The sequence below is a fragment of the Ascidiella aspersa genome, chromosome 3 (assembly GCF_963924565.1).
Source record: "Ascidiella aspersa chromosome 3, kaAscAspe10.2, whole genome shotgun sequence".
NCBI lineage: Eukaryota > Metazoa > Chordata > Ascidiacea > Phlebobranchia > Ascidiidae > Ascidiella > Ascidiella aspersa.
The window spans coordinates 6,747,363-6,772,069 of record NC_139449.1 but is presented as its reverse complement, the minus strand read 5'-3'; the positions used below and the strand labels follow the sequence as shown (position 1 = coordinate 6,772,069).

Genomic DNA, 24,707 nt, shown 5'->3' with positions numbered 1-24,707 from the left:
AATTAAATCTCACCAAAGTTTTATTATGTTTTGATTTGTATATGTTAAATGCCAAAAGTTAAAAATCGTTGACAACAGCTAAGAAATTAAATTTTGCTCAATGTTTTACCTAAACCTCATGTGCTTTTTCTATTTTTTTTGTGTATATTTTCTTTCAAACTGAAACTTTTGGACCGTTTTTTTATGTTATGAGTATTGCGGAAGCTCATTGGTATGTTTAACCGACCCCAACATAACCTGGATTAACACCATTCACTTACAAGATTGCGGTACACCCAAAATATGTGTAATTCAAAAATTTTAAATAATTAAATGCAAAATAGAAACAAAACTGAACTATTATATACAAGTTTGTGGTGCCGAAAACCAGTGTTGTAATGACGTGCACTTAAGTCACTGTTTTTAAATGACTTAATTTGACTTAGGTCTATTCGTTAAAATAACTTGACTTAAATTGAGTCTTTAAGACAAATGACATGGGTTGAAATAAAGTGTTTCTATCAAGCAATTTTGTAAACTGGTTTATTTATCGTGCTTGTTTCACGTTAATCAATTAACTTGCTATATGTTTCGTTTTGTATTTTGTTGGTTGAGTTATTGCTTATAATTTTATTTTATGACAAGGACTTTACTTGGAGTTGACTTGCTCTAATTATGACTTGACTTGGGCAACCGACGACTTGGACTGGGATTTAACTTATTATTTATTCAAAAAGACGTGACTTGGACTTGAGTTGTTTTTACAAACGACTTGACTGGAACTTAAGTCATTTGGAAAACATTGAAATTTGGTGTGCAGAAAAGAAAATACTTACCCAACCCTTTTCGAGGGTGTTATGCTATGTTCTCCGCAGCTTCAAATAAAGGTCAGAAGGTCTAGCAAAACAAAACGGCGCTAATCCGAACAAATTTAAGCATTTAAGTATAACCAAAGTGGGCAAAAATATTCGGCGACAGCTATCACCACGTCGAATTTAAAAACTCAATATGTGCAAACAAAGCGGATATCGGCGTTCTGCCTGTTCTCTTGTCATCTATTTCCCCAGGGAACTGCCAGTCGTGTATTGTACCGGCCATAATACCAGGAAAATGCCGAGCGCGATTTGGTGTCCGACATCCGCCGGCCGAACGACCGGTTCGTCCGCCACCGTTTATTTATTTTATTACGGCGAAATCGAACGCGGTAGATTGCGTTGGGTTAGTAGAGGTCCAAAGGTTGCTCGACGTTGGTTTAGGTAAAAATCGCTTTTTTCTCAAAACAGTGTAAAATGGTTTCCTGCAGTTTTCGTTTCCGTGGGCTTTAGTCTGTTGCCAGGATTTGTTAAGATAAGGAGCTTGAACGAAAAAAACTTACAATTCAAAATTTTGATTTACTAGCCGAAGTACAATTCAAAATACTGATTTATTAGCAGAAGTACAATTCAAATACTGATTTCTTAGTAAGAACATGACCGTCTAAGAGCGATTCATTTATATCGAAAGACTTAACTGCCCGTTTGCTGCAAATTGCTCATTATAAGCAATCAATAAATAACCAAACTAAATGTTTAAAATAGAAAATATCTTCGCGCCCTTACACGCAAATTAGCACAATGGCGTCAAATGAAAGCAAATATACTTTAGACTTTCTTGTATTTGTCTCTGTTAAAGATTGAAACGAATGAATATACTGTTGCTGCCAGCCATTATATAGTTATAAAGGGGTTCTTCCGTAAAGTTAGCCTTTTTCCCTGAAGAAGATTACCCGTATATTGGTTATCGAAATGTCGGCGCTAAACACATATTTGTCAGAAAAACCCCTTTATAATTAAAAGATTAGAACGTTTGAATTTGAATGACTGACTTTGACTAAGACAAGAAAGTCTAAAGTACATTTAGCAATGCACGAATGTGGAATATAGAGCACGTGGAAAATTTTGACACGTAAGCGCTCGAGCGCTTGCTTTTTCTAAACGCCTAAGGCGTCCGGTTTCTCATCAACATAAATGGGGCTTGCTATTGTTTCCAATACGCCCTTTTCAGATGAAGCCATACAAGAGTAGGACAGCTGTTCCGCGGTAACGCGTGATATAGGTGTTTTGCGCTTTTTCATTATGAACGATTTTCTTAAAGGTAGCGTTATACTATAAATCAGTCTCTGTTTTCGGAGAATTTTTAAAAATAGGCGAAACTGTTTTTTACTTCGAGCGCACCACTTTAAAATTTACACATATAAATTGCAACGTTTAGAATTAAATTTACCTTTTTGGTTTTATATCCGTGATCAAACGAAATTTACGCAATCATTATAAAAAAACGGGTATTAAACCTATACCGAGTTAAGGCCGGATTAGCTATATAAGCAGACGTTTCAGCTCTGGTATTATCAGGCAATCGCCCATTTGATTTTACCTGTGTATGCGTTCAAAGTTTACGAAGCGTATTGCAAACTCGATATCGCTAAGTCAGCGATGCTGGACCCATCAGTCCATTGATAACAGGGATGCACAAAATTGGGTTAGTCGGCTCTAACGATGCGTAAAGTTTTCACGCAAATCGCAGTCGAATTTTTTAGTTATTTTCGGAACACCGGCGACTGCCAACTTTCCGGGGCTGTGAATACCGGGAAAGGGCATATTAAGGGATAATTTGAAGCGAAATTCGTACGAGCGATCATTTCCTGGTCTCCTCGTTTTTTAAACTTCCGTTTTGATTTAAAAAGCTTCCGTGGTCAATTTAATGTTCAGAGGTATAAGTCAGTGGAATGCGAACTCCCAGCGACACATTATAGAGTGTGTACAGACAGAATGCTGTAGTAAATGTTTTTTTTTAAATTATTTTCTTCTTGCACACATCAAGTACTGTCGTTAAAAAAGTTGTTGAAACACAATATGCTGTATGCAAGCAGCCTCATCGAAAAAACACATCTATAGGCGTTTGGTGTGAATACTAAAAGTAAACTGATACCTTGTGTGTTCTATATATTAACCGTCTAACAATTCGGCCATATTATTTGTAATGCCTCAGAGATTTGGGGTACGTGTCTTAAGAAGGTGAAAATCGCTGATCTATATAGTTATCATTCCTTTTTTTATTCGTCAGTTAGCTTTTGTTAATTGCGATAAATGAGTTCTAATTAAAACCTATATTACCGAAAAATGTCGGTTAAGCTCTGTATCAGGTATTTAAAACAACGGTCACAAAACAAGTGTGTTTTAACTCTCGCGTACTATTATGGTAATGGTATCCTGATTTACAATTCGCACCGGTTAATTCCCCTGTAGTTTTTTATTTACCTGGTTCAGTGTTTGAACCCGGTGTTCAAGTTGTTGGATTAAGAAATGCCGCCAATGGCGAAAATCACATTAAATATTTATCGAGGAGTTTTAATTTTTTTTGTCCTTGACGAATTTGCTCGACCTTTTAAAGCAGGCTCCGAAGAGTGTGTAGACCAGCGGTTTCCAACCTTTTGTATATCGTGGCTCCCTTTGAAAATTTTGAGAAATCAATGGCCCCAGGTTGGGAACCCCTGTTAAAGACTTATATTTAATCCGCCTGGATCTCAAATAGCTTCAACCTGAGAACTTGAGACCGCCAGTAACAGCCTTCATTTATTCTCAGTATAGGAAATAGGTTTAGGACCAAAACACACAAAACCGGCAACATGATCAGGGTATACGAGGATCCAACCATCACCAAGCTGTACGTGCAGTACAGGCCGGTCTACACCGACGGCTTAAAGGAAGCTGTGATGAAGTACTGCAAGGAAGCAGCTGGCGTCAGCAACGGCGCAAAATTCGGTCTGATGGTGGATGTGGCGTGCGGCAGTGGCCAGGCCAACGCCGCCTTCCAACCGCACTTTGAGAAGATCGTGGGTGTCGATATCAGCGAAAATCAGCTGGAGGAGGCAAGGCAGGCCAACAAGTTCGACAACATCAGCTACATGCTGGGTTCGGCCGAGTCGATACCGGTTGCAGACAAGTCGGTGGACCTGGTGATCAGCGGAACGGCTTGTCACCGCTTTGACTTGCCCAACTTCTACCGAGAGGTTGCAAGGATCCTGAAGCCAACTGGTTGTGTAGCTCTCTTTTCCTACACGCCTCCAATAGTCACGCCGCTCTTTATGGAGGACGAGATTGCGCGAAAAGCCGTGCGAGAGAAGCTGACGCAAAGAATGGACGAGTACGAGAAGATGCCCAACGACCAGCGCATGAACAACCACATCGCCGACCGCTACAAGACTGTACACGCGCTCCTACCAAGCGAAAAGAAGCGTCACATCGTCGACGGCGGCCCAGTTATGAGCCACGACTGGAGCTTGGAACAGCTTGTAGGCTATTATCTGTCTCTGGCCGCCTACCAAGAGTACGCCAAGATCAAGCGGCTCGAGCTCGGTGACGACGAAGCGGCCTTCGTCAAGCACGACCGCGCGCGACTGCTGCGAGACTACGTACGCGCCGAGTGCAAAGTCGGCGCAGAGGTCAAGGACGAGGACGTGAAGTTGCGTGTCGACTACCCTGTTTTCCTGGTGCTGGGAACCGACCTCAAGGTCTAGGCAATTCTCCCCCCTTCCACCGGTCGCTTACACACCCTTGGCTCTCCGTATAACTACATACAGTCGCAAGTTTCTCCAATAAAAAAATGTGTGCCATTCTTTGGCGACTATACGCAAATCCTTATCGAAAATAGACAATTCGAAACCGAACTTTTGTAAAAATCCTATTCTTTTGCTTTTGTTACTTTTTAACAACTGTGTATCATTGCCATCTGTGATGACTATAAGTTAACTGTCGTTGCTAACTTGTGATCATGGTGCATTAAAACATAACATCATTTATTCTACATATCCAATTATTTTACTACTTTTTATTATTGTTGTACTCTTCTTCTTTAGCCAAGCAAATACATTTTGTTCTAGAAATGGAAACATTTGTGTTGTCATTCTGTTGCAGAAAAAACGAAGGGTTTTCAGAAACGTTTATAGATTATTAGGATTTAAAATGCAATCAGCTTTGTTTGTCAAATATAAAGTGGAATTTGGTTCCATGACCAGCATGACAGTCATTTTAAGCACTTGGGATGGGAATATATATAAATAGGGATTTTATTTCTATACGCGGTTTAGTAAATTGTAGATCAGTCCTATCTGAGTTTAATTGGTTATTACTGTTAGGTTAAACCAAAGTCAGGCCATGCCCTCCTCCCCCATATATATATAGTTTTTGCCAACTTTTTCCTTGTAAAAACGAAATATATGTGTTTTAACTATTTTTTGTCTGTTTTAACGAAATCTATTCAGTCCAAAGACGCCATTTGCACACTATGTCATGTTGCGATCAAAGACTTAAAAACTCTCATGCAAGGTGCAATTCAATTACACCATTAATGCCGTTGTTTCAATTTAAATTACACAAAAATGAGATCAATTTTGAAATCTCTTTTTATATATTGTAATTCCTCACGTAAGACTTACGTAAACCAAATAACACTTTTCTTTGGGATGAGAATGTATTTCGACTGCATATTTTATATTTTGGGGCGAGTGTGCTGGAGAAGAACAAGTATTTTACCTAGTAATCGTTTAATGACGTCACCATATAAGGTAATTTTGTGGCGTGTTTACTGAAAGTTTTACCATTCCAAATGAAAATCCTGGTTCCCTACATGTTAGTGCTGTAGGGATACTGTTGTTAACAGGTATAAATATAAGTCCAAAACATCGCCTCTGGAATTTATATTTCTTCTCCAACATTTTCAGCGACTTACTTTGGCTGAATGAAAAGCCGTTAACACCACTTTCAAACATGCTTTGCTTTGAACAATGTTTGGTTAGTTTTCACGACTTAATCGTGAGGAAAACGTGGCTAAACTATTCAAAATTTCAATATAACAGCCGTACATGCTTTAAAAAGAAATAAAGATGTTATGTACATACATTGCTAAAAAGAAATTCAGTTTTTTAGTTTGGTAATGGTTGCTATAATTTCTAATAGTGCAATAAAATGTATTTTACAAAAGTGGGCTTTTTTTACCAGAATGTAAATCATATAACGGCAACGTAAGTTCTGCCGTCTTCGATATAAGCATATGGCAACAAATAATTGACAATCCCCGGGCTACCCTTGACATATACAACTGCGACGGGCACGGTCACTTCTAACAATCAGTATTGTCAGCGAAAATTTATAGAAAACCTAGATTATCATTCAAAAAACCCTAGATTTTGCAAAGTAAACCTAGAATAAATATTTCAGGTTTTATCTTAAATTTATCTTGCTTTTCACCTTTCAAATGCAAACTACGAAATATATCATTCATTTGTCGTCACTGGGTTTTTTCATTACTAGCACATCAGATACCTGCTGTTATTATTCACAGGGACATTTGTTAGGATATTGTTTTTTTTTCTAACAAAGCATTTTTAAATTATTTTATATAATTTTTATTTTATTAAATAAAAGCTTTTAGACTTACGAAACTAATTTTGGTAAGCATAACAATATTTAACGCAGTTTCAAGAGCAGTATCTTTGGCTTGGAAATATGACAGAGAAAAACAATAAATAACCGCGTGAAATATTTACAAAATACTTGCTAGCTAATAAAAAGTGTCGCTAAAGAAAGTTTATATATGAGAAAAATTAACCTTTACTTCTGATTTGCCTTTTTCCTACCTTCAAAAATATAACTGTAGCGACGCGCTACATTGATTTTGAGTTTAAGCTTTTATGGCCGTGCAATACATTTTTATCTTAAAAAAAATTGTCACTTTTCCTTTAATATCTAATATTTTATTACTTCTAAATGCAAATAAGTAAAATCGTAAAACATTTAGTTGTAAAAAAAACCTAGATTTTCTTTATTTCCAAAACAAAAACTAGAAACCTTGATGAACTGTGAGAAAACCTAAATCTGAGTAGAAAAAACCTAGCGCTGGCATCCCTGCTAACAATGCTCTTATTCACTCTGCTTAGCCAGAGTAATTCAGCTGATAGGTTTAAGAACACCTTGGCAAAAAAGCATTTTTATTTTCGACCCGCGGCTTATTTCCTATAATGTTTTGCGAAAATAAGCGATTTTACTCTTAATTTTAGAATAGCCTGATAATTGAATTTAAACTTGCAGAGCAACGTTTAATTTTACTTTTCTCAGCAGCGGTTTGTCAAAACAATGCCGTTCACAGCTTGCTTTTTAAAAAGAATCACACTTTTAATTTTGTCTATTTCCCAACTTTTTTGACCCAGCCCTTCATGAAATTTTATGCTTCTCATGCGAAACTATGTCAAAGATAACTGCCAACCCCCGGAAATGTTCGGACGGGACCCAGCTTTATTAAAATTAAACAAATTATGTCAATTAAAATATTCGAACAGAAACGCCAAAAACTACTGTCTTAAGGAGGCCGACAATTGGGATTTTTTTAGGGCAAGTGTGGCCTACACGAACGAAGTACAAGAACGAATCTTCTTTTGAAATCAGCCACTTTAGGGCTTTACAGAATAAGATATAAATGTAACTCTTCAAATTTTGGGACTATTTGCACGGTGAAAAATTTCGTTCTCAAACACTTCCCTGGTAAATTATATTTCTTTCCCAACATTTAGGCGACCTATATTTAAGTGGGTTAAATTTTGTTCTCGAAACGCTTTGTGAGGAGAAACAAACGTTGGATTTTGTTTGATATACGTGTTAATATAAGCGAAAAGGCTTCAGAAAGTCATTAATTTGTATTTTCATTCGGGGCAATTTGTAGGGAGAAGGAATATATGTGACCTTTTAGATAGCCATAGTTTTATTATGAAAGACTGATGTTTTAACTTTTAGGTTATTCTACACCAATTTCATACGTTTTTGACTTTTTTATTAGCTTGACTATTAATTTTCCATTTATATGACGTTTACTTTACTACTTTTAGGAAGTGACGATGCCAGTATAGGCGAAATAGAGTTTTATTGTTTATTGCGTTTATAACAAAGTAAGGACAAAACACTTTTGGAACAAAGTCGCGCCGAATCGGTTAATATTTTCTACTTTTTTCAGTCAACGGTTTAAAATGTATTTTTATTTTGGGATGGGAAAAAAGGACAAACTGTTATAAAGGGGAAAGCATTAAGCCCCAAATCCACCATTTAAAAATTACGTATAGCTGTATGTAGTAAAGAACCCTTTAGGTTGTTCTGACCAAAACAGGAGCTCGTCTATTACTTCCCGAAGTCTCCCCCCGGTTTACAATCACTCGCGTCTGTTTTCCGTTCTGCAAGGCAGAAGCCGCCGGGCGCACATTTTCGGTGAATTGCTCGGTCACAGAGAAATTTCGCAAAAGGCGGTCAGTCGCCATTATTTTCTTTGCCCGCGGTTGACCGCCTTGCCTGCTGGCCGGGGAGCGATTTAAAAATTTTTCCACTGCGTTTCAGCGGTCGCTTGTCGCGTGCATTACGCGCAGGTTAGCACAGGAGTGATTGGTTGGGCCCTGAAGGCACAATTCTTCCCGGATTAGATGTTTTGAAAGAGTTGATGCTTATAACGCGACTTGGCGCTGTCGTGCACTGACCAAACAGAGTAAAGGCAAACACGTCCGTTTGGCTCAGACCTGTGGCCGTCTTTGGCGGAAAGGCCTGGCGGGGCGTTTTAAACATAAATGATTAACGTAATCTGTATGGAATTACTTTTAACTCTTTACGGAACCCTTCGGCCACACACTTTGTAACGCACGGTATGGTCAAACTTTTTTTATAAATGTACGAACAAACTACAGGAGGTACAGAATGCGATACACTCTACTAGAAAAACAATAATCTTAGAACACGATTCAAAGCATGTATAGGCTGGCTATTGTTCGACCCATCTGATTTCTTGTGGTAGCCAAAATGGTACGACTATAGGGGCGATTATATTGACTTAGAAAAGGGAAATTTTGACCTAAAAGATTTGAATTTTGACAAATTTTGACCTGAATATATTTTTTTGTCAAAGTTTTGACCAATTAGAAATGCATTGATTTATTGTTGTTTAAAGTAGTGCATTAGTGCCTTCGCGTCGTCAACCACACGTTTTTGATGATAAAAACAATTACAGAAAATTACCGAAGACCGAGCATATTATCGAAATAGGAAGTGAGACAATTGCAAATCACCAGCGAAAAAACAGCAAATACCGTTCAACACATTTGTCCAAACGAACTTCGAACTGAATGTAATTCGATAAACTTTAATTCTACTGGGGTGGTTTATCTAAAAATGTCGTTGAATGTGATTGAACACTAAATTTGTTGAATACAACTTTAACTGAACGACAATTTTAAAAAGCTGACTACAGTTTTTTGCTTTTGTAAACGATTTACGTGCATTTTCAATCGATTTTGAGTTGGAATAGTTTTGACACATTTTGACCTTACGACCTGACAAGTTAAAACATATTTGGCCTAGCTCTGACATTAACTTGGAACAGACAGGAACCCTGAGTGCGTTCACTTCCAGAAAGTCCATCACCCGGAGTTTTAAACAATTAACCCAGTGACTCTCAACCGGAAAAAATCGCTGATTTTCGCAAAACATTATAGAAAATAAGCCGCGGCCTTTCCATTTCTATCCTCAAGGATGCCGCGACATATTTGGGAATCCTAAATAATCTGATTTTTGTACTTTGTGTAGAGTTGATGTGTGTTGTTCAAGTTTCGTTTAATGTGACATTCTAGTGAATTACGTACGAAAAAATCCTATGAGGGTGCCGCAATTTATTTATTATTTCTGACGGGTGCCGCCAGCCATAAAAGGCTGAGAAACAGTGAATTAAAACAGTGGACAATGTACGGGCTAAGGCAAACCTGGGTAAACTACATCCCGCGGGCCAAACCGGACCCAAATAACTTTATGTGGCCTACAAAAAAAAAAAAAAACTCGTTAAAAGTAAAAATAAGGACTTATTTTAGATTATTTTACTGAGTAAATTACACTTGCAAGGCATCTTCACTTATTCCTATCACTACCAGCATGTCAAAACGAAAATATTTATAGTTTCTTTTTACAAGAAATCATGCTTTATAACATGTTTATTGCAGATCCCTCTTTTATAGTCACCTCAGCGAACTGAGGACGCCGAGACTTTTATAGAGCAATACCTCGAAAAGTTGTGACGTTACAGAATTGAAATTTTTACACAGTCGTTGTATTGGCTACACCTTTCCACCAAACATACTTTTAGCATAAATTAAAGAAAAAATATTCATGCCCGCCAAGATATTTTCTGGTTCTCATACGCCCTCCTGTTGCATTTGCTTTCCTATGTATTGGATATTGAATTTCGAGGCTGCCCCATTAAGCTACATAATTATCCATGTAGGCCTATCTTTCTATTTGTTCGTATACTGTTTTGTTTAAGTTGCGCTGATATATTATTATTTGGGCCGAAAATTTATTTTCGGGACATATCTTGTTATTAACGTCTCTGTTCTAGCGGATAGCGGCGTTGTTTTTTGCGCTACCCGAGTCCCGTTCTTCTGGGAAGCTTAAATTAATATTATGGAATTGAAAAAATCTCAAATTTTAAATTAATTTGCCACTGCGCCGTATTGTAGGTACTCGCCATTCATATTTCATAAGTTCTTGCGAGGGTATTCGATTTTAAAAGTGATTGACTAAAAACAATTATAAATGCAAGGGTGAAAGTAGAATACGACGTCATAAAGTTTACATTTTAATTAAACCTTTTCGACCCCCCAATATTTGTGTATTACACCAGTGTTTCGCAACCCTTTTTTTTAGCTTGCGGCACCCTAAATAAGTTATAAATAGTGGCACCCCCGTATTTTTGCTGAGTGGTTAATTGTAAGGTTACAATAAACGAGATTGAAACAGCACATTAACAAAGGTTGAAAAAATTAACAAGGGTTGTGTAACAAGGTTGAAAACTCTTTTTTTTTCATCGTACATAAAAAATTGTAGCAAAAAAGCTTATCAATAGAGCAAAAATTTAAATCCTTAAGAACTTGTAATATCTTGCGACACCCTTGAGCGTTAAAAATATCACCTAGAGTGCCGCGGCACCCCGGGAGAGTGCCGCGGCAAGTCCTCTTTTTCAACCTTCCATTAGGTTTAACATCGTAAAAAGGGAAACAAGTCTTGTACTAGAACTCACAGCGCCCCTATCGTTTCGGTGAATACGAATGTAGCCATACGCTCGCCTTACAGGTGTGTAAAAATCCTTTTTGTGATTTATTTGCGGATTCATGTTTGACTACCGAGTCTGTAGCGCCACGTAGCGAGCCTGTAGCGCCACGTAGTGCATCGTATAGATTTAAGTAAAACTGTTATACCTTTGTGAAAGATATTTCTGCCTTTTTTCAGTTGTATAACGAAGATATTACGCTATCCTTTGCATTCCTATTTGGTTGCATGTTAATTGACACAATTATTTTTTTTACAAACATCGCCTCTAACACAAGGCGAGCAAAATTACACAGACACTGTACCACACAAAATGTTATATACGGGTGGAGAGCCTTCAGCTTAATGGATTCTTACGCTTTGATTAACTACGCAAAAGTACACTTGTTATCGCACTTTTAGCGGTAATTTTATTGCATCGACGGAATAAGGCAACCATATGAAATTAGTCATTTATTGTTTGGAATTACTCTCTTAAACCTGGTAAAGGCGGGTATTTCGTCTATCTAGTTATACCTAAACATCAACCCTCAACTAGATTCAAATAAAATATTTTTTAAATTGTCTACATTTTTTTAGGGCGAATTTTCTAAAAGTTAAGAAAATCCCGATTAGGCCAAAAATGTTAAGTAAGCTGAATTTTGTGTCAATGAACAATATTGCTTACAATAGGACCAAAGGATTTTCTTAGTTTGGAGACCGCATTTGCGTAGGCCTATCTCTATGAAGCCTCTTTAACACCGATTTAAATCCTGCAAATTACGTTTGGTTTTAAATATCACGCCAGCCCTAATTAAATTCCATTTTCACACGGACAATATCCTTATAAGGAGGTACTCATTATGGGACACAGTCAGCAGCAAACAGCTCAGGCCAACACTTCGGCCAGCACAAATGTCATATTTAACTTTGTGAACGCCAGGTATTTTATTCTAGTGCGGTGGTTGTTCACCTTATTCAATCACGCCCCCTTTTGTTATTGCCTTGTGCCTTCATCCCTACTCAGACTTCATATAAGCATTATTCCGACAGCAATTTTGTATTTGTCGATTGCATATTAGTGGCGCAATATATCAACAATAAAGTCAAATCAATCACGTCTATTTGGTTATAAATCGGATAAACTTTCATTAAGAAAACATGTTACGTGGGTCTTCACTTTGCTCGTGTTTGTTATTTGTCTAGAAAAAAATTTTGGACAAAAGTTCCGTAAGGGCAATTTAAAACGTGAATACAAAAAACACGTTATAATATCTCAGAATAACAAAGTTAGACAACGTTTATTTGGTTTCAGAAGCTTTTACACAATATAAAAAACGTGTAATTGTCTGCACAACGTCTTTCAGCTAAGTCTACAAACAGGATAGAATAAACCTTTAAAACGAAAGCTCAAAAAGCCGAATAGAACAAAATAAAAAACGGCAGGTATAGTGTTAAAGTAAGTATAGTTTGGGCATAGCCCTGGTACTACCATAGCTAAAACCTGAAAGTCGCAAAATCTTTAATCATCACTTCGTTGATGTAAATCGATGTAAAGCATATAGGACCATTTTAGATGAGCGACTCGGTTTCCTGAGGCAATAAGGCTTTGTGTGACTTTCAGCCTCCTTTTGCTTAAAGCTATGTGGTTTCTCTGTGTGCAATTGTGGCTGTTTCGTGTTGCGTGGTATAGCGTTGGCATTCGTCGGGTGGATACTGAGCTGATCGGACGAATTTTGAACACAGTTTGCAATCTCGTGAGTAGAGACAAGCTGTATGGCCAAATGTGATCACTTGGTGCGCATGTGTGTTGGCCTTAATAGAAAGCTTCATTTGCTTTTTTGTCAGGTTCTAGTTTGTGTAAATAGTAGAAATCGCAGACCCCCAAGCACACACTATGCTGAAAATGGATATTCAAACATCGACTTTCTTTAAAGGAGAGTTTACCCTTGGAGATTTTCTGAAAAGAAAAACATAAAACGTTTTGTCTAATGAATACCAAGTTTTGTCTAATTAGGTCAAATACCTACAGTACATTACCACTTATATGGAGTGATCGTTGGTGTAATTATTGAGGTACTCGCTGTTTAAATATTAAAATATATTTCAAAGTTGACGTGACTTTTACGTAATAGGACATAATCTGGTTACCCTACTGTATGTATGATGAATTGCAAATCCAAAAAGGTATATTTCAAAGTTACTTATGCTTTCGACATAGACCAGGGGTTCTTAACCTTTTGTGTGTTTTACCCTTTGAACAAATATGGATATCAGATTTACCAATGTGACTTTATTATATTTATATTCGCCATAAATTACCACTCTGGGTTACCCCATAAAGCCATAACAGATTACAAAAAAGTTGAACCTGTTCTCAGAAAGACCAAGGAACCTCGCAGCCATCGATCCCTCCAAGTGTCTTCGGAAAAAGTCCTCCGCTTCTTCAAAGGTTGCCAAAAGAGGTTCGTCCTTGGTTTCAGGGAAGATGGTGGCAATAAGGGCGGCTCCCAGCGAAACGACACCCAGGATCGTCTAAAGCGCAAATTTAGGATGACATTAGTACTTGTAATCTTATTGCCAGTGGCATTTAAGGAAGTTCAACGGATGTTATCTGACCACCATTGCAAGGTGATGGGAAGTTTAGTTGAACGGCGTAAACAATTAAACAAGTTTTTAAAGCAATGTGTTCTGTAACCCCTCCTTTATATGCAGTGAAGACAGGTTGCCAAGAGGACTGGGCTCAGACCATCACTGATTAGGTCAGACATTATCGGCCACCTTTTCGGCCAATAGGAAGATTCTAGCAACAGCTTATGCCTACCATACCGACTTTCTTTCCGTTAAAAAGTGCACTGTAACCAGGCAGCGAGTATAAATGACAAACACCGCATAGTTTTATTAATCTAACACACCTTTTTGTTTTGCGATTATTTTTGAACAGCTTAAAGGTTCCGAAAGGACTGTCATTTTTATTCCATTGGAAATGTATTGGAATGTTGTAGCCCAATTAATTTCCCAATATAAAAAGAAAAAAAGACCTGTGTAATCCAGGGTATGTGGTATTGGAGTTGAATTAGGAAAGGCGACAAAAGGCTTCCAATTCGAGCAGCGGTTGATGAAAATCCAAAGGACGTCGCCCTGTAGAAAAGTTGGATCCATGTGATTTGTAAACAGAACTATTAACAGATTTATTATCTCTAAGGTGTCCTGTACAGTGTGGCGTTTTAACGCACTTATCGGCAGGCATTATTGTGGAAAACTATTTTTGCGAACTGTACTAATTAGTTTTAGACTATACTGTACACAGACCTGCCAGAAGTTGGAAAAAGCTCAGTTGTTTGTTGATAAATGACGGTGAAGGTGACACTGGAGCCAAAGCGTCCCGACAGCGCCAACACCACACCGATCATATCGAAAACTGAAGAGGTAAGATTTCTTTAATTCAACTAAACATTTTCCGTGTTTATGATTAATGTATAGATTCATGTAACTCTATTTCAGATAAATCAGAATTAACGATATAATTTATAATTGTCGGTTTTATTCAGCGTTGTAAACAAGTCGTTTTGGAATGACTAAAGTCCCAGTTAAGTCATTTGAAAATAAGTTTTTTGCAACAATAACTTTTTGCAACAATAAAGTCAAGTTCCGCTTATGTCATCAGTTGACCAATGCATGTTACAGTAAAGTCATAATTAGAGAAAGTCAACTCTAAATCATGTCCTTGTTATATCAACAAGACGTTTTTTAAACTCGTTTTATTTAAGAAAGTAAACATGTTTAACTGTATTATTTGGATCAGTGCTTTTACCCTTTTAAGTCACGGAACACTTCATGAATTAAAAAAAAACTCTTCCAATTATGAGCAATAACCCAACTAAAAAAATTCAAAAACGCAATATACAGCATGAAAATTGTTTTACGTAAAAATTAGAACAAATAACTAAAGTTTATTAAAAAATTATTAAGGAAAACACTTTCCAATTTTAATTCAAGCTGTTTAACAGAATGACTTCAATGCAAGTCAAGTCATTTTGGTCAAACGACATAAGTCAAGTCAATTTTAAAGCAGTGACTTCAGTGCACTTAAGTCAAGTCAAGCCATTAACTTTTATTGACCTTTTACCCAAATGACTTAAGTCAAGTTAAATCGTTTGAAAACAGTGACTTAAGTGCACTTAAGTCAAGTCATTGACTTAAGTCATTACAACGCTGGTTTTACTGAACAGAATTCGTGCAATATTTTCTTAATCTTCCACTGGAATTTTAAATAGGGGCTACGTGAGAGTAAACCACAGTGTTGCAATGACTTAAGTCAATGACTTGACTTAAGTGCACTTAAGTCACTGTTTTCAAACGATTTAACTTGACTTAAGTCATTTGGGTAAAATGACTTAACATGACTTAAGTCTTTCGAATGAATGGCTTGACTTGACTCAAGTCTTTTGGGCAAATGACTTGGGTTGAAATGAAGTGTTTTGAAGTCTTTTTTAATAAAATTGAGCTATTTATCCAAATTTTTGCACATAGAACAATTTGCTTGTTATATGTTGCCTTTTTCTTATTTTTTAGTTCAGCTATTGCTTATAATCGAGTTTAAAATTCCAATTGTTTAACGTTTTATTTTTACGACAAGGACGTGACTTGAAGTTGACTTGCTCTAATTATGACTTGACGGGGACTTGACTCGCGCAACTGATGACTTGGAGTGGGACTTGACTTGGTATTTATTCGAAAAGACTTTTCTTGTACTTAAGTTATTTTACAAATGACCTGACGGGAAATTAAGTCATTTCAAAATGACTTGTTTACAACACTGGTAAACCAAACCTTTGCTTCCGCCTCCTAGTTGTGTAACGGCTGTTGAGAGGAGACAAGTGACGGCTGAAAGCGCCAAAGTGGCAACGACTACATTTCTCCTTCCAAACTTCGTCTGGAGCGGAAGACTCAACAAGGCCGCTAACAGCTCCATGGCGCCACCTAGAGCGATGTTTATGAAGATGTTTCCCGCCAAGCTTCCGCTGTTCAGGGATAAACCGAAGTACAGCAAACTGCGAATAAAACAGATGGTTACTAAGCTAGAGCGGTATCAAGTATGTTGACAAAAGAGAAACGTTTTCCGTGGGTCTTTTCACATGTGGTTGGGTAAGTTTCAAACGCTCCTAACATTTCTGCCGCTGCTAATTGGAGAATTTTAAAAATATGCCAAAGTTGGACCAATTCCTACCAAATATAGTTAGTTACATCTGGTGTCAAATAATAGATTCATTGAAAATCAATAACCAAAACAAAAAAATCAGTAAAAGGTGGACCAATTAAAAACTAATATAGATACTTTCATTTCGTGGCAAATGGCAAATTTTAATAGAAATCAATAGTCATACCAAAATCAGTAAAGTAAAACTCTGTAACAAAGCTTAAAAACGAGTTAATATAAAGATGAATGGATTAAAAACATATACTTCTAGATTTGTTTACACAGGCAAGGTTGCATTTAGGTCATTTTACACTGGTATCGTTGTATATCTGCTCAAGTTTTGCATAAGGGGGTACTGGTTCATCAAAAATATACTAATTCGCACTCTCAAATCAAGGCTGCGTCTCGGGACTCGACAAAGTCGGTTTATTGGAAATAAATGGGGTTCGGGTCTGGAGTTCGGAACTCGACAGGGCTAGCCAGACCCCGAGTCCTACGTGTTCCGTGATTCTAGCCATTTGTAGGTCTTATTCCGACGGGTTAAGGACTTATCCTGATTAGGACGTTTTTACGACTACAGGCATTAGTCCTATTTTGGTCTTATTCCGAACTTTACTCCGCAGCATAGTTTAAATATCAAGTTAAATAGGCACCAGTTAGGCTAAGGTTCATTTAACTTCATTACAAAAACTTACAACAATTCGTGGTTTTATTTCAGTTACCTGACAGATGCCCAAACCACCGTATTGCATAAAAGGATAAAGCGTGTTAGCGGAAACTTAAACAACTCCTTTATTGAAGAAGACGGCTCCTGTTAAAACAAAAAAACTATTCTGAAAAAAATATTTTTCTTTAATTAATTGGGTATTGAAATTCAACTTTTTTTTTTTTTTTTTTAATTTTTTCAAAATGAACCCAAAAAAAATTATGTAGTACTCTTTTCCAGGAAACGTTTTGTGATAAAGGTACACATCTCCAATACAGTCACAGCATGGACCATTGTTTCGCAGCCCATTATGGCTTTATTATTATGCCTAATAGGATTATGACTTTCGTTGGTTATTAAAATTAAACTTCAAATTCTTTAACTTTGACACTAAATAAAACTATATAGTACTCTCTTTTAGGAAAACGTCTTGTGATAAGGTGCGCAATCTTTATAGTTAAATGACAGCACGTATATAGTTAAATGACAGCACGTGAATTAACAGTTTATCACAGTCGTTTTTCAGCCATTGTTTTTAAATCTTTTTTAAATCAAACCTTGTAATTGGTCTGGCGCTGAATTTTGTCGATAATTCCTTTCGGGAGGGTTGCATTGTTTCGTACCGCCATCATGCGGCAGGTTTTGGCAGCCTCATCCGATTTTTCTTTTGATAGCAACCACCTTCGTTAGTCCAAGAAATAAAGATTACGGGATTTCCACATTAAAGATTTTCCTCAATATTTAAAATTCGTATTTTGTGATTGCTTTACAAAAAGCGTGGAAACCAGCGACAGGGCCACACTTTTAAACGTAAAAGCAACACCTTACACGAGGGAAGAAAATAATAGTCTTCTTCACTAAAACTCATATCTTTGCTCAACTAGATTTAATAGAAATGCAGCACACTAACAGTATTACGTACATATACTACATTAAAGCGAATTTTATTTTTTAAATTAATGCCATCACGTTGTATATTTTTCTAAAATCTGTTGACTTGGCTGTACAAAAAGGAATTCTCGGCAGCAATGCATCCCCTAATTTTGTCTGGGTCATGCTAAAAACGTGACGCCGTAAAGTAAGCCTCTAACGCAGATATGCAACGGAAATCAAGCATAAATTCATCAAGTGTGAACTGAAGGGCGAAAACAGATTTCGGCCCTGAGTTGGTGGCAAACTGACATGAAACGCACACCGTATTAGGATATGGCAGAATAAAGGCTGGTTCACACTAGACGCGTTAACGTCTATCGTCAGCGTCTGGCGTGCAGCGGCTAACGTCTTCCAGTTCGCACACAACGCTTTGCCAGCGTTAACGGCAAATTTCCTCGCTTCTAACTGAAAGCGTCAAAGTTAAAATATTTCAACTTTTCCGCAACCGAAAGCGTTTTTTTAAAAAACGTTTGACGTTAACGCTAGACGCTTCTAGTGTTAACCAGCCTTAGTATTACCAACTTTTATGCAAGTGCAAAACATTTGGCATTTAAGTAGTTATAGCAGGTAAAAAAATATAGCGAATTGGCACTGGACATCCTAAACATTGACCTTGGACATCATAAAAATTAACACTGGACATCCTAAAAATTAACATTGGGCATCCTAAAAATTAACATTGGGCATCCTAAAAATTGACACTGGACATCCTAAATCTTGACCTTGGACATCCTAAAAATTGACACTGGACATCCTAAAAATTGACATTAGACATCCTGAAAATTGGCACTGAATATCCTAAATATTGAAACTGGACATCCTAAAAATTTGACAGTGGACATCCTTAAAAAATTCATATACATTTAGACGGAAAAGCCGCATGCGGTTCTCGAGTCGAGGTTTGGCAGCCCCTGACCTATTTTTATACACCTTACCTTGGGGACTTGGGCAAGACAAAAAACATGTAGAGAATAACGGGGATTGTAAACAGCGAAAAAGAAATTTCCATTTTTTTCCAGTGAGGCCACATATAGGCCAATCCGGCCATAATGATGCAGCCGAATCCAAATGCAGAACCATAAAGAGGCGCCAAGTAGCGACGTAATGACGCTTTGCTGATCTCCGTAACTGTGACAATAGGCAAAACATATGTTGATATTTCACAAATGGATAAATTATGTACAAATTCCTAAAACACATATTGTGAACATGACACTTCTAGATGTGAACTTTACACAGAATACATTTTCTTTGAATGTTCAACTAATTTTTTTAACAATATACGTGAAACTTTTTTACTGTTTTTTCGTTACTAATCTTTCCGCTGCTTAAAGAATAAAATCTCCATATTTGCCTCATGTGGTGTAGAATTACCGTAGGCCTATATGCGAACATATTTAAATCTATAGATAACGTTAAACTTTGCTGTTTTTTTTTTGTTCCTTTTCGCGGCATAAATAAATAATATCGCTATATTCGACTCGTATGATTTAGAATTACCGTACGCTTAAGCAAACATATTTTTGTTTACATTACGTTAAACTTTGCAGGTTTTTCATGAGTCAGTAGAGGTATTACTGTTTATTCAGCGAAAACAGTATATCGACATCACTTCTTATGCAATAATATAATAGACGTCTGCATGGCCAAAATATGCTTTAGCGATTTACCATATACGAACGTTGACACCTGCACTGGTATTACGGTGAGTGCCACCATAAAACGGAGAAAGATTGCCCAGTAAAAGTTGGGTGAAAATGCCAGGGACAGAGCGAAGGTGAACCACAACACGGATGAAACCTTGCACACCAAAATACGACCGAACCTGCAATTGTAAAAACGTATTTAAGACAATTGGATACATATTACATGGTTTTAGGCAGTGTTCTGAACAGGTCGTTTTGAAATGACACAAGTCTAATCATTTGTAAAATATCTTATGTTTAGTTGATTCTTTTCAAAAATAAAGTCAAGTCCGGGTACAAGTCATTAGTTACCCAAGCCAAGTAATTGATATAAAACTACTACATAAAACTCTTTAAATCGGTAAACTCCGATTATCAATAATATCTCATCTAAAAATAACAAAAACATACATAATTTCGCAAGCCAACTGCAGTTCACCCATGTCAACTCTTTTGAGTTGTACTTAAAATTATGTATATGACACCAGATGACTATGGTTTAACTATGCTGTTTGCGGCTTCACATATAAAACATGCGGTGAAATTATCGCAAAATAATCTTTGCTTTAACACACGTAAAGGCATAGTTTCCAACTGAACAATTAGAGAAAACTTTTATTATACCAGCTCGCCAATGGTTCACGGACCGGCGGTTAAGAACCACCAAGCTGTACAGTTTGTGTGAATTAAAAACTTTTGCCTATCACTTAGCGTTCCTCCTAACGCCGCTCCTATCACAACTAAATCAAACGTAAAAAATATGCAATTCAGCTGCTGTTGACCCATAAATGCTCTTTTGGGTTGCACTTAATGTTATGAATATGACACAGATGACTGACGGTAATGCTTAGTAAATGTTACAAAAGTGTTACAAGTTTAGTTTGTGATTATACAACAGAATCTTGCCCTCCAAAAGAACACATAATGCCGACGATAAAAGTTCTAATTTGTTTTTTCAAAGGGGAAACGCAATACTCCCTCGGAAGTCCAGTTAAACAGGCTATATATAATTTGTGTGTATCAACAACTCTTACCTGTCACTTAGCGTTCCTCCCAAAGCCGCTCCGATTGCAACTCCCAAGTAGTAAGCTGTGGAAGTCAAGGTCATCTTGTAGAGGTCATCGCAAACCAAATTCCACTAAAAACAAAATTTGAAGCTGGCTTTGCTAAACGGAAATGAGCTGCTGATGTTAGCTGTAGGAATTAACATGTGTTTTTTTCAACCTACACCAAATATATTTTTCGTGCTGATCTGCAAAATAACTTTCCTTTGCATTATAGTTTACTCGACGCTATACCCAGGCCCAGGTATGGAATTGGAGTGGGCGTTCCGTGATAAACTTATCAATAACGCCATAGTCCGTACAGAAACGATAAACTAAATTTGTGGCGTATGGTTGTTTCTCGACTCGCTCCTTTTCGAGTCTGTGTTGCTCAGTTGGTAGAGCGACGGTTCAGATATGACCGAAGGCCATTAGTTTAACCTCACAGCAAGCTATTTTTTTCTCGCCCAGGCTTCTTGCAACATTGATCGACAGAATCAGGTATAGTCTGCTATGTATTGCTGTGTTACTTATGATACATGAGACGTAATCCTTGGCCAAAAATAAGCTTCAGAAAGGCTAGATAAAAGTTGTTATCTTTCATTAAATTTGTGACTTTATGCATTTCTGCCTATCAAGTCTCAAAGCTATTTTTATCTCCGAGAGCTGAACCTGGGCTTACTACACTCTTTGCCCATGTAATTTATGAGGAAACGCTTATATATTCAAAAGCGAAAAATTAAATTCGAACTAAAAAAATCTAACAAACTAAGGGCATCTTTCGGAAACGGTCCTAGCAATATACCAATACGACTCTCATTTCCCGCCCAGTGAAAAACAAAACTTGTTGACCAGTGTAAAAAGAACGACCGAAGCATTGAGATAAATTTGTTTGTAATCAATATCCCTTTACCTCTGTGGTCATAGTTTCTTCGAGTTCCGACCGGTCGTAGTGGAATCCATTCTCACACGGGATCGTCTCGCGTTTGTCTGTCGCTTGTGTCACTCCAACGACGCAATCCAAAGACATGTTCAGCTGACACGGACTAAAGTCGAACTTGTACTGTCGACAACGATCAAGGCCCTGGATAAATATTCAAATGAAGATAAAGTTAGATGCTACGTAAAAAAGATATACAACTTAAGCCCAAGTCAAGTCTTGTGCAGAAAAAAACAAGTCAAGCCCCAATCCAAGTCATCAATTGCCCAAATCAAGCCCCAGTCAAGTTATTTTTTTTAAGAACAAGCTAACTTGAATTTAAATCTTTGACATATCAAATCTAACTTTAAGCTATTAACATCGGTAAACTTGTCCGATTATGAGCAATCATTCAACTAAAAATACTAAAAAACGTAATAAAGTAGTTTTCAAATATTATCGTGGAATTTAAAATCTTACCCCAGTTGCGTTGCTTATTGGAATAAAGCTGTTGGTTACGAGTTGATCGCTGAGTGTAAGGTTTCTCTCCATGCCAAGTTTACATCGAGATGACGGAAGTTCGACTGAAGATACAAAAATACAAGTTAAGGAACAGGAATGTACTTGACATTGTGTTCCCATATTATGTACAAACAGTTTTGCAATGCGATCAAAATTTGATTTAACGTGAAGAAGTTTAATCACTACCTGCTGTTAACTTACTAAGTTTTAATAAATTTACCCATCGAGGTAAAAATCGCGGCTTTGGGTCCTTAAACATAGTTTAAACTCCTATTTTAATTAACGATTTGGAACCGATGTCAACCCACTGTTGCACGACACCGATACTACTACTTGGCATCTGGTATCGTCTCCGATCCGTTATTATCGGACACCCCTAGTGTTTGGCAAACCTATACTGGTGCGCATCCATGTGCATCGAGGCGTGCAGATTGCCTTTTTCATATTGCGCATTAATATTCTCGTGTGCAACTGTGCGTGTTGCGCTCACGCTATATTTGACTTAAACATGTCGCAGCTAGAGTATATCTCATATTTTTTGTAAGTTACGTTACAAAATAACCTTAAGAACACCACGCTGTTTGTTTATTATTTTTTGATATTATAAAAACAAAAAAAGAAACGTAAACTTTGATGAAAAATCAAAGTTTATTTATTAAAATAATAAACGAAACTAGCGGTAACCAGAAGATTATTGTAAGCTTACGCCTACCACAGGCCGCAACAATATTTTTTACTCTTTACCATCGCGTGTGAAGTCACCGCGAAAAACTTGCATAGAAACTGATCAAGCTGCTACTGAAACCTAATTAGTTATTATAGTATTGCTAGAAATGCAGTTGTGGTGCGAATGGCATATAACCAAAGTTATACTTCCTTCGTTTTGGCCTATTGTAATATCCAGTTTCCCAATTAAAGTGGTTTCAGATAACATCCCTTTACTGTCGTTAGTAAAAAAAGGAAGACCCTAACGGCAGAAGGGGGTGTTGCAAAGAAAATACCACGACGCAAAGAATCATAAGTGGTCAAATTCAGAATTAAAGCAAACTGTAATATCGAGCTATTCGTGTTTCCAATATAAACGACATTCGGGTTTATGTTCGAAACCCTTACGGCGCCTCACCGTTTTTCTGATATAAGAGCAAGCACTTTAGGATCACATTACATACCATCACTACCCACCTCGTATTTCAAACGAATTGAACACGTTATGTATACAAGCATTTTTGCTAACAAATATAGAATGTGTCATCTTTAGGAGGAATTGAATGATAAAACGAGTGCTTTTACAACTATTTTAAAACGGGCATTATTGTGTGTTGGAAACCAGTGCCACATTCTATATTTGTTAGCAAAAATGCTTTCATGCATAACGTGTTCTAGTCGTTTAACATACGAGGTGAGCAGTGATGGTATGTACCAATACGTAATGTTTATGCATAAAGTTAAAAAAACAACTCCATTAAAATACACTTGAATCAATAAAACAAGCCAAAAAAGATCTCCACTGAGATTTGATAAAGCCACAATCAGGCATCCTGTGTTCTACGCATTTCAATGTTTGGCAACCGCGCTTAAAATGTTTTAAAACAACCGAACTGCGAAAACAAAAAATAAAATTTAACTTACGGAGAAACACGGCTCCAAGGTGATAAAATGGAATGACACAGTTCGTTAAAATGGAAAGAGAAATCAAAAGATTCTGGTACCGTCCAGATCCGGAAATTTTCTCCACCAATATTTCGTACAAAGAAGTTTCTTTCTCGTCGTTAGACATTTTGAAAGTCTCGTCGTCAGACATATTTGAAGCCCTAAAAGCGGACGCTTTGAATTCTAAAGACATACAACCAGTGTTGTAAACAAGTCGTATCAAAATGACATAAGTCCAAGTCAAGTCAATTAAAAAATAACTTTTCAAGTCAAGTCTTTGGAGACTTAAGTCAAGTTAAGTCATTTGAAAATAGTGATTTAAGCGCAAATAAGTCAAGTCATTACAACACTACATAAAACTGTCAAACAATTAACAACATATGAACATAATTGTAATATTGAATAAATCACCTGTGATATGAAGATTCGCAAACCATTTGATAAGTCGCTATATAAGGCTGTACATAGATTTCACACAAAGTTTTAAATACCGTTTTTTGACTTTCAAAGTTTTGTCGTAGTCATATGTCTAAAAAAGTTTAGTTTGCAAGTGGCTGTTTAACTCTATTTTTTTAATTAAAATTGAAAAAATTCGAAAAAGGGCTACGATCGTTACTTTTTCCTAAATCGTTGCAGTTGAGAAGCAGGAAAACATTAAAATTTAGAGGTGCGTTAACGGCTATTACTTTACTTTTATGAATGCTGCTAAAACGGCGGTATGCATATTATACATTTTAATTTAAATACATAGTACTGTTTTTGTTTCTTACTCGTGTTGGTGCTGCTCGATTACTTAATCAAGTTACTTCGTGCGGTTCTCAGTAAGATGTAAATTCGCCACTCCTGGTGTAACTGTTTTCATAAATCATTTTAAATAGCACAGTTTGTTAAAACGCCATTTGACCGAATCATTTGTGCATTTACGTCGG

The 24,707-nt window shown here is 36.9% G+C and overlaps 2 protein-coding genes across 2 annotated transcripts; one reads left to right on the top strand and one right to left on the bottom strand.

Moving 5' to 3' along the window:
- The first annotated feature begins 3,643 nt into the window (after positions 1-3,643).
- On the top strand, positions 3,644-4,534 carry LOC146158963 (putative methyltransferase DDB_G0268948). Its single transcript, XM_083384809.1, has one exon. It carries the CDS (start codon positions 3,644-3,646, stop codon positions 4,532-4,534), a length of 891 nt encoding a protein of 296 aa, XP_083240935.1.
- A 7,949-nt stretch (positions 4,535-12,483) lies between these two features.
- LOC146158962 (solute carrier family 22 member 21-like) lies at positions 12,484-23,929 on the bottom strand. The gene is made up of 13 exons (XM_083384808.1): positions 23,758-23,929; positions 22,087-22,190; positions 21,601-21,771; positions 20,679-20,782; positions 19,630-19,784; positions 18,895-19,087; positions 17,584-17,707; positions 17,043-17,131; positions 15,954-16,174; positions 14,433-14,541; positions 14,162-14,261; positions 13,492-13,655; positions 12,484-13,080 (listed from the first exon to the last, which is right to left on the bottom strand). The coding sequence occupies exons 1-13, from the start codon at positions 23,927-23,929 to the stop codon at positions 13,035-13,037; spliced, it is 1,752 nt and encodes a 583-aa protein (XP_083240934.1). The 3' UTR covers positions 12,484-13,034.
- Positions 23,930-24,707: the final 778 nt, after the last annotated feature.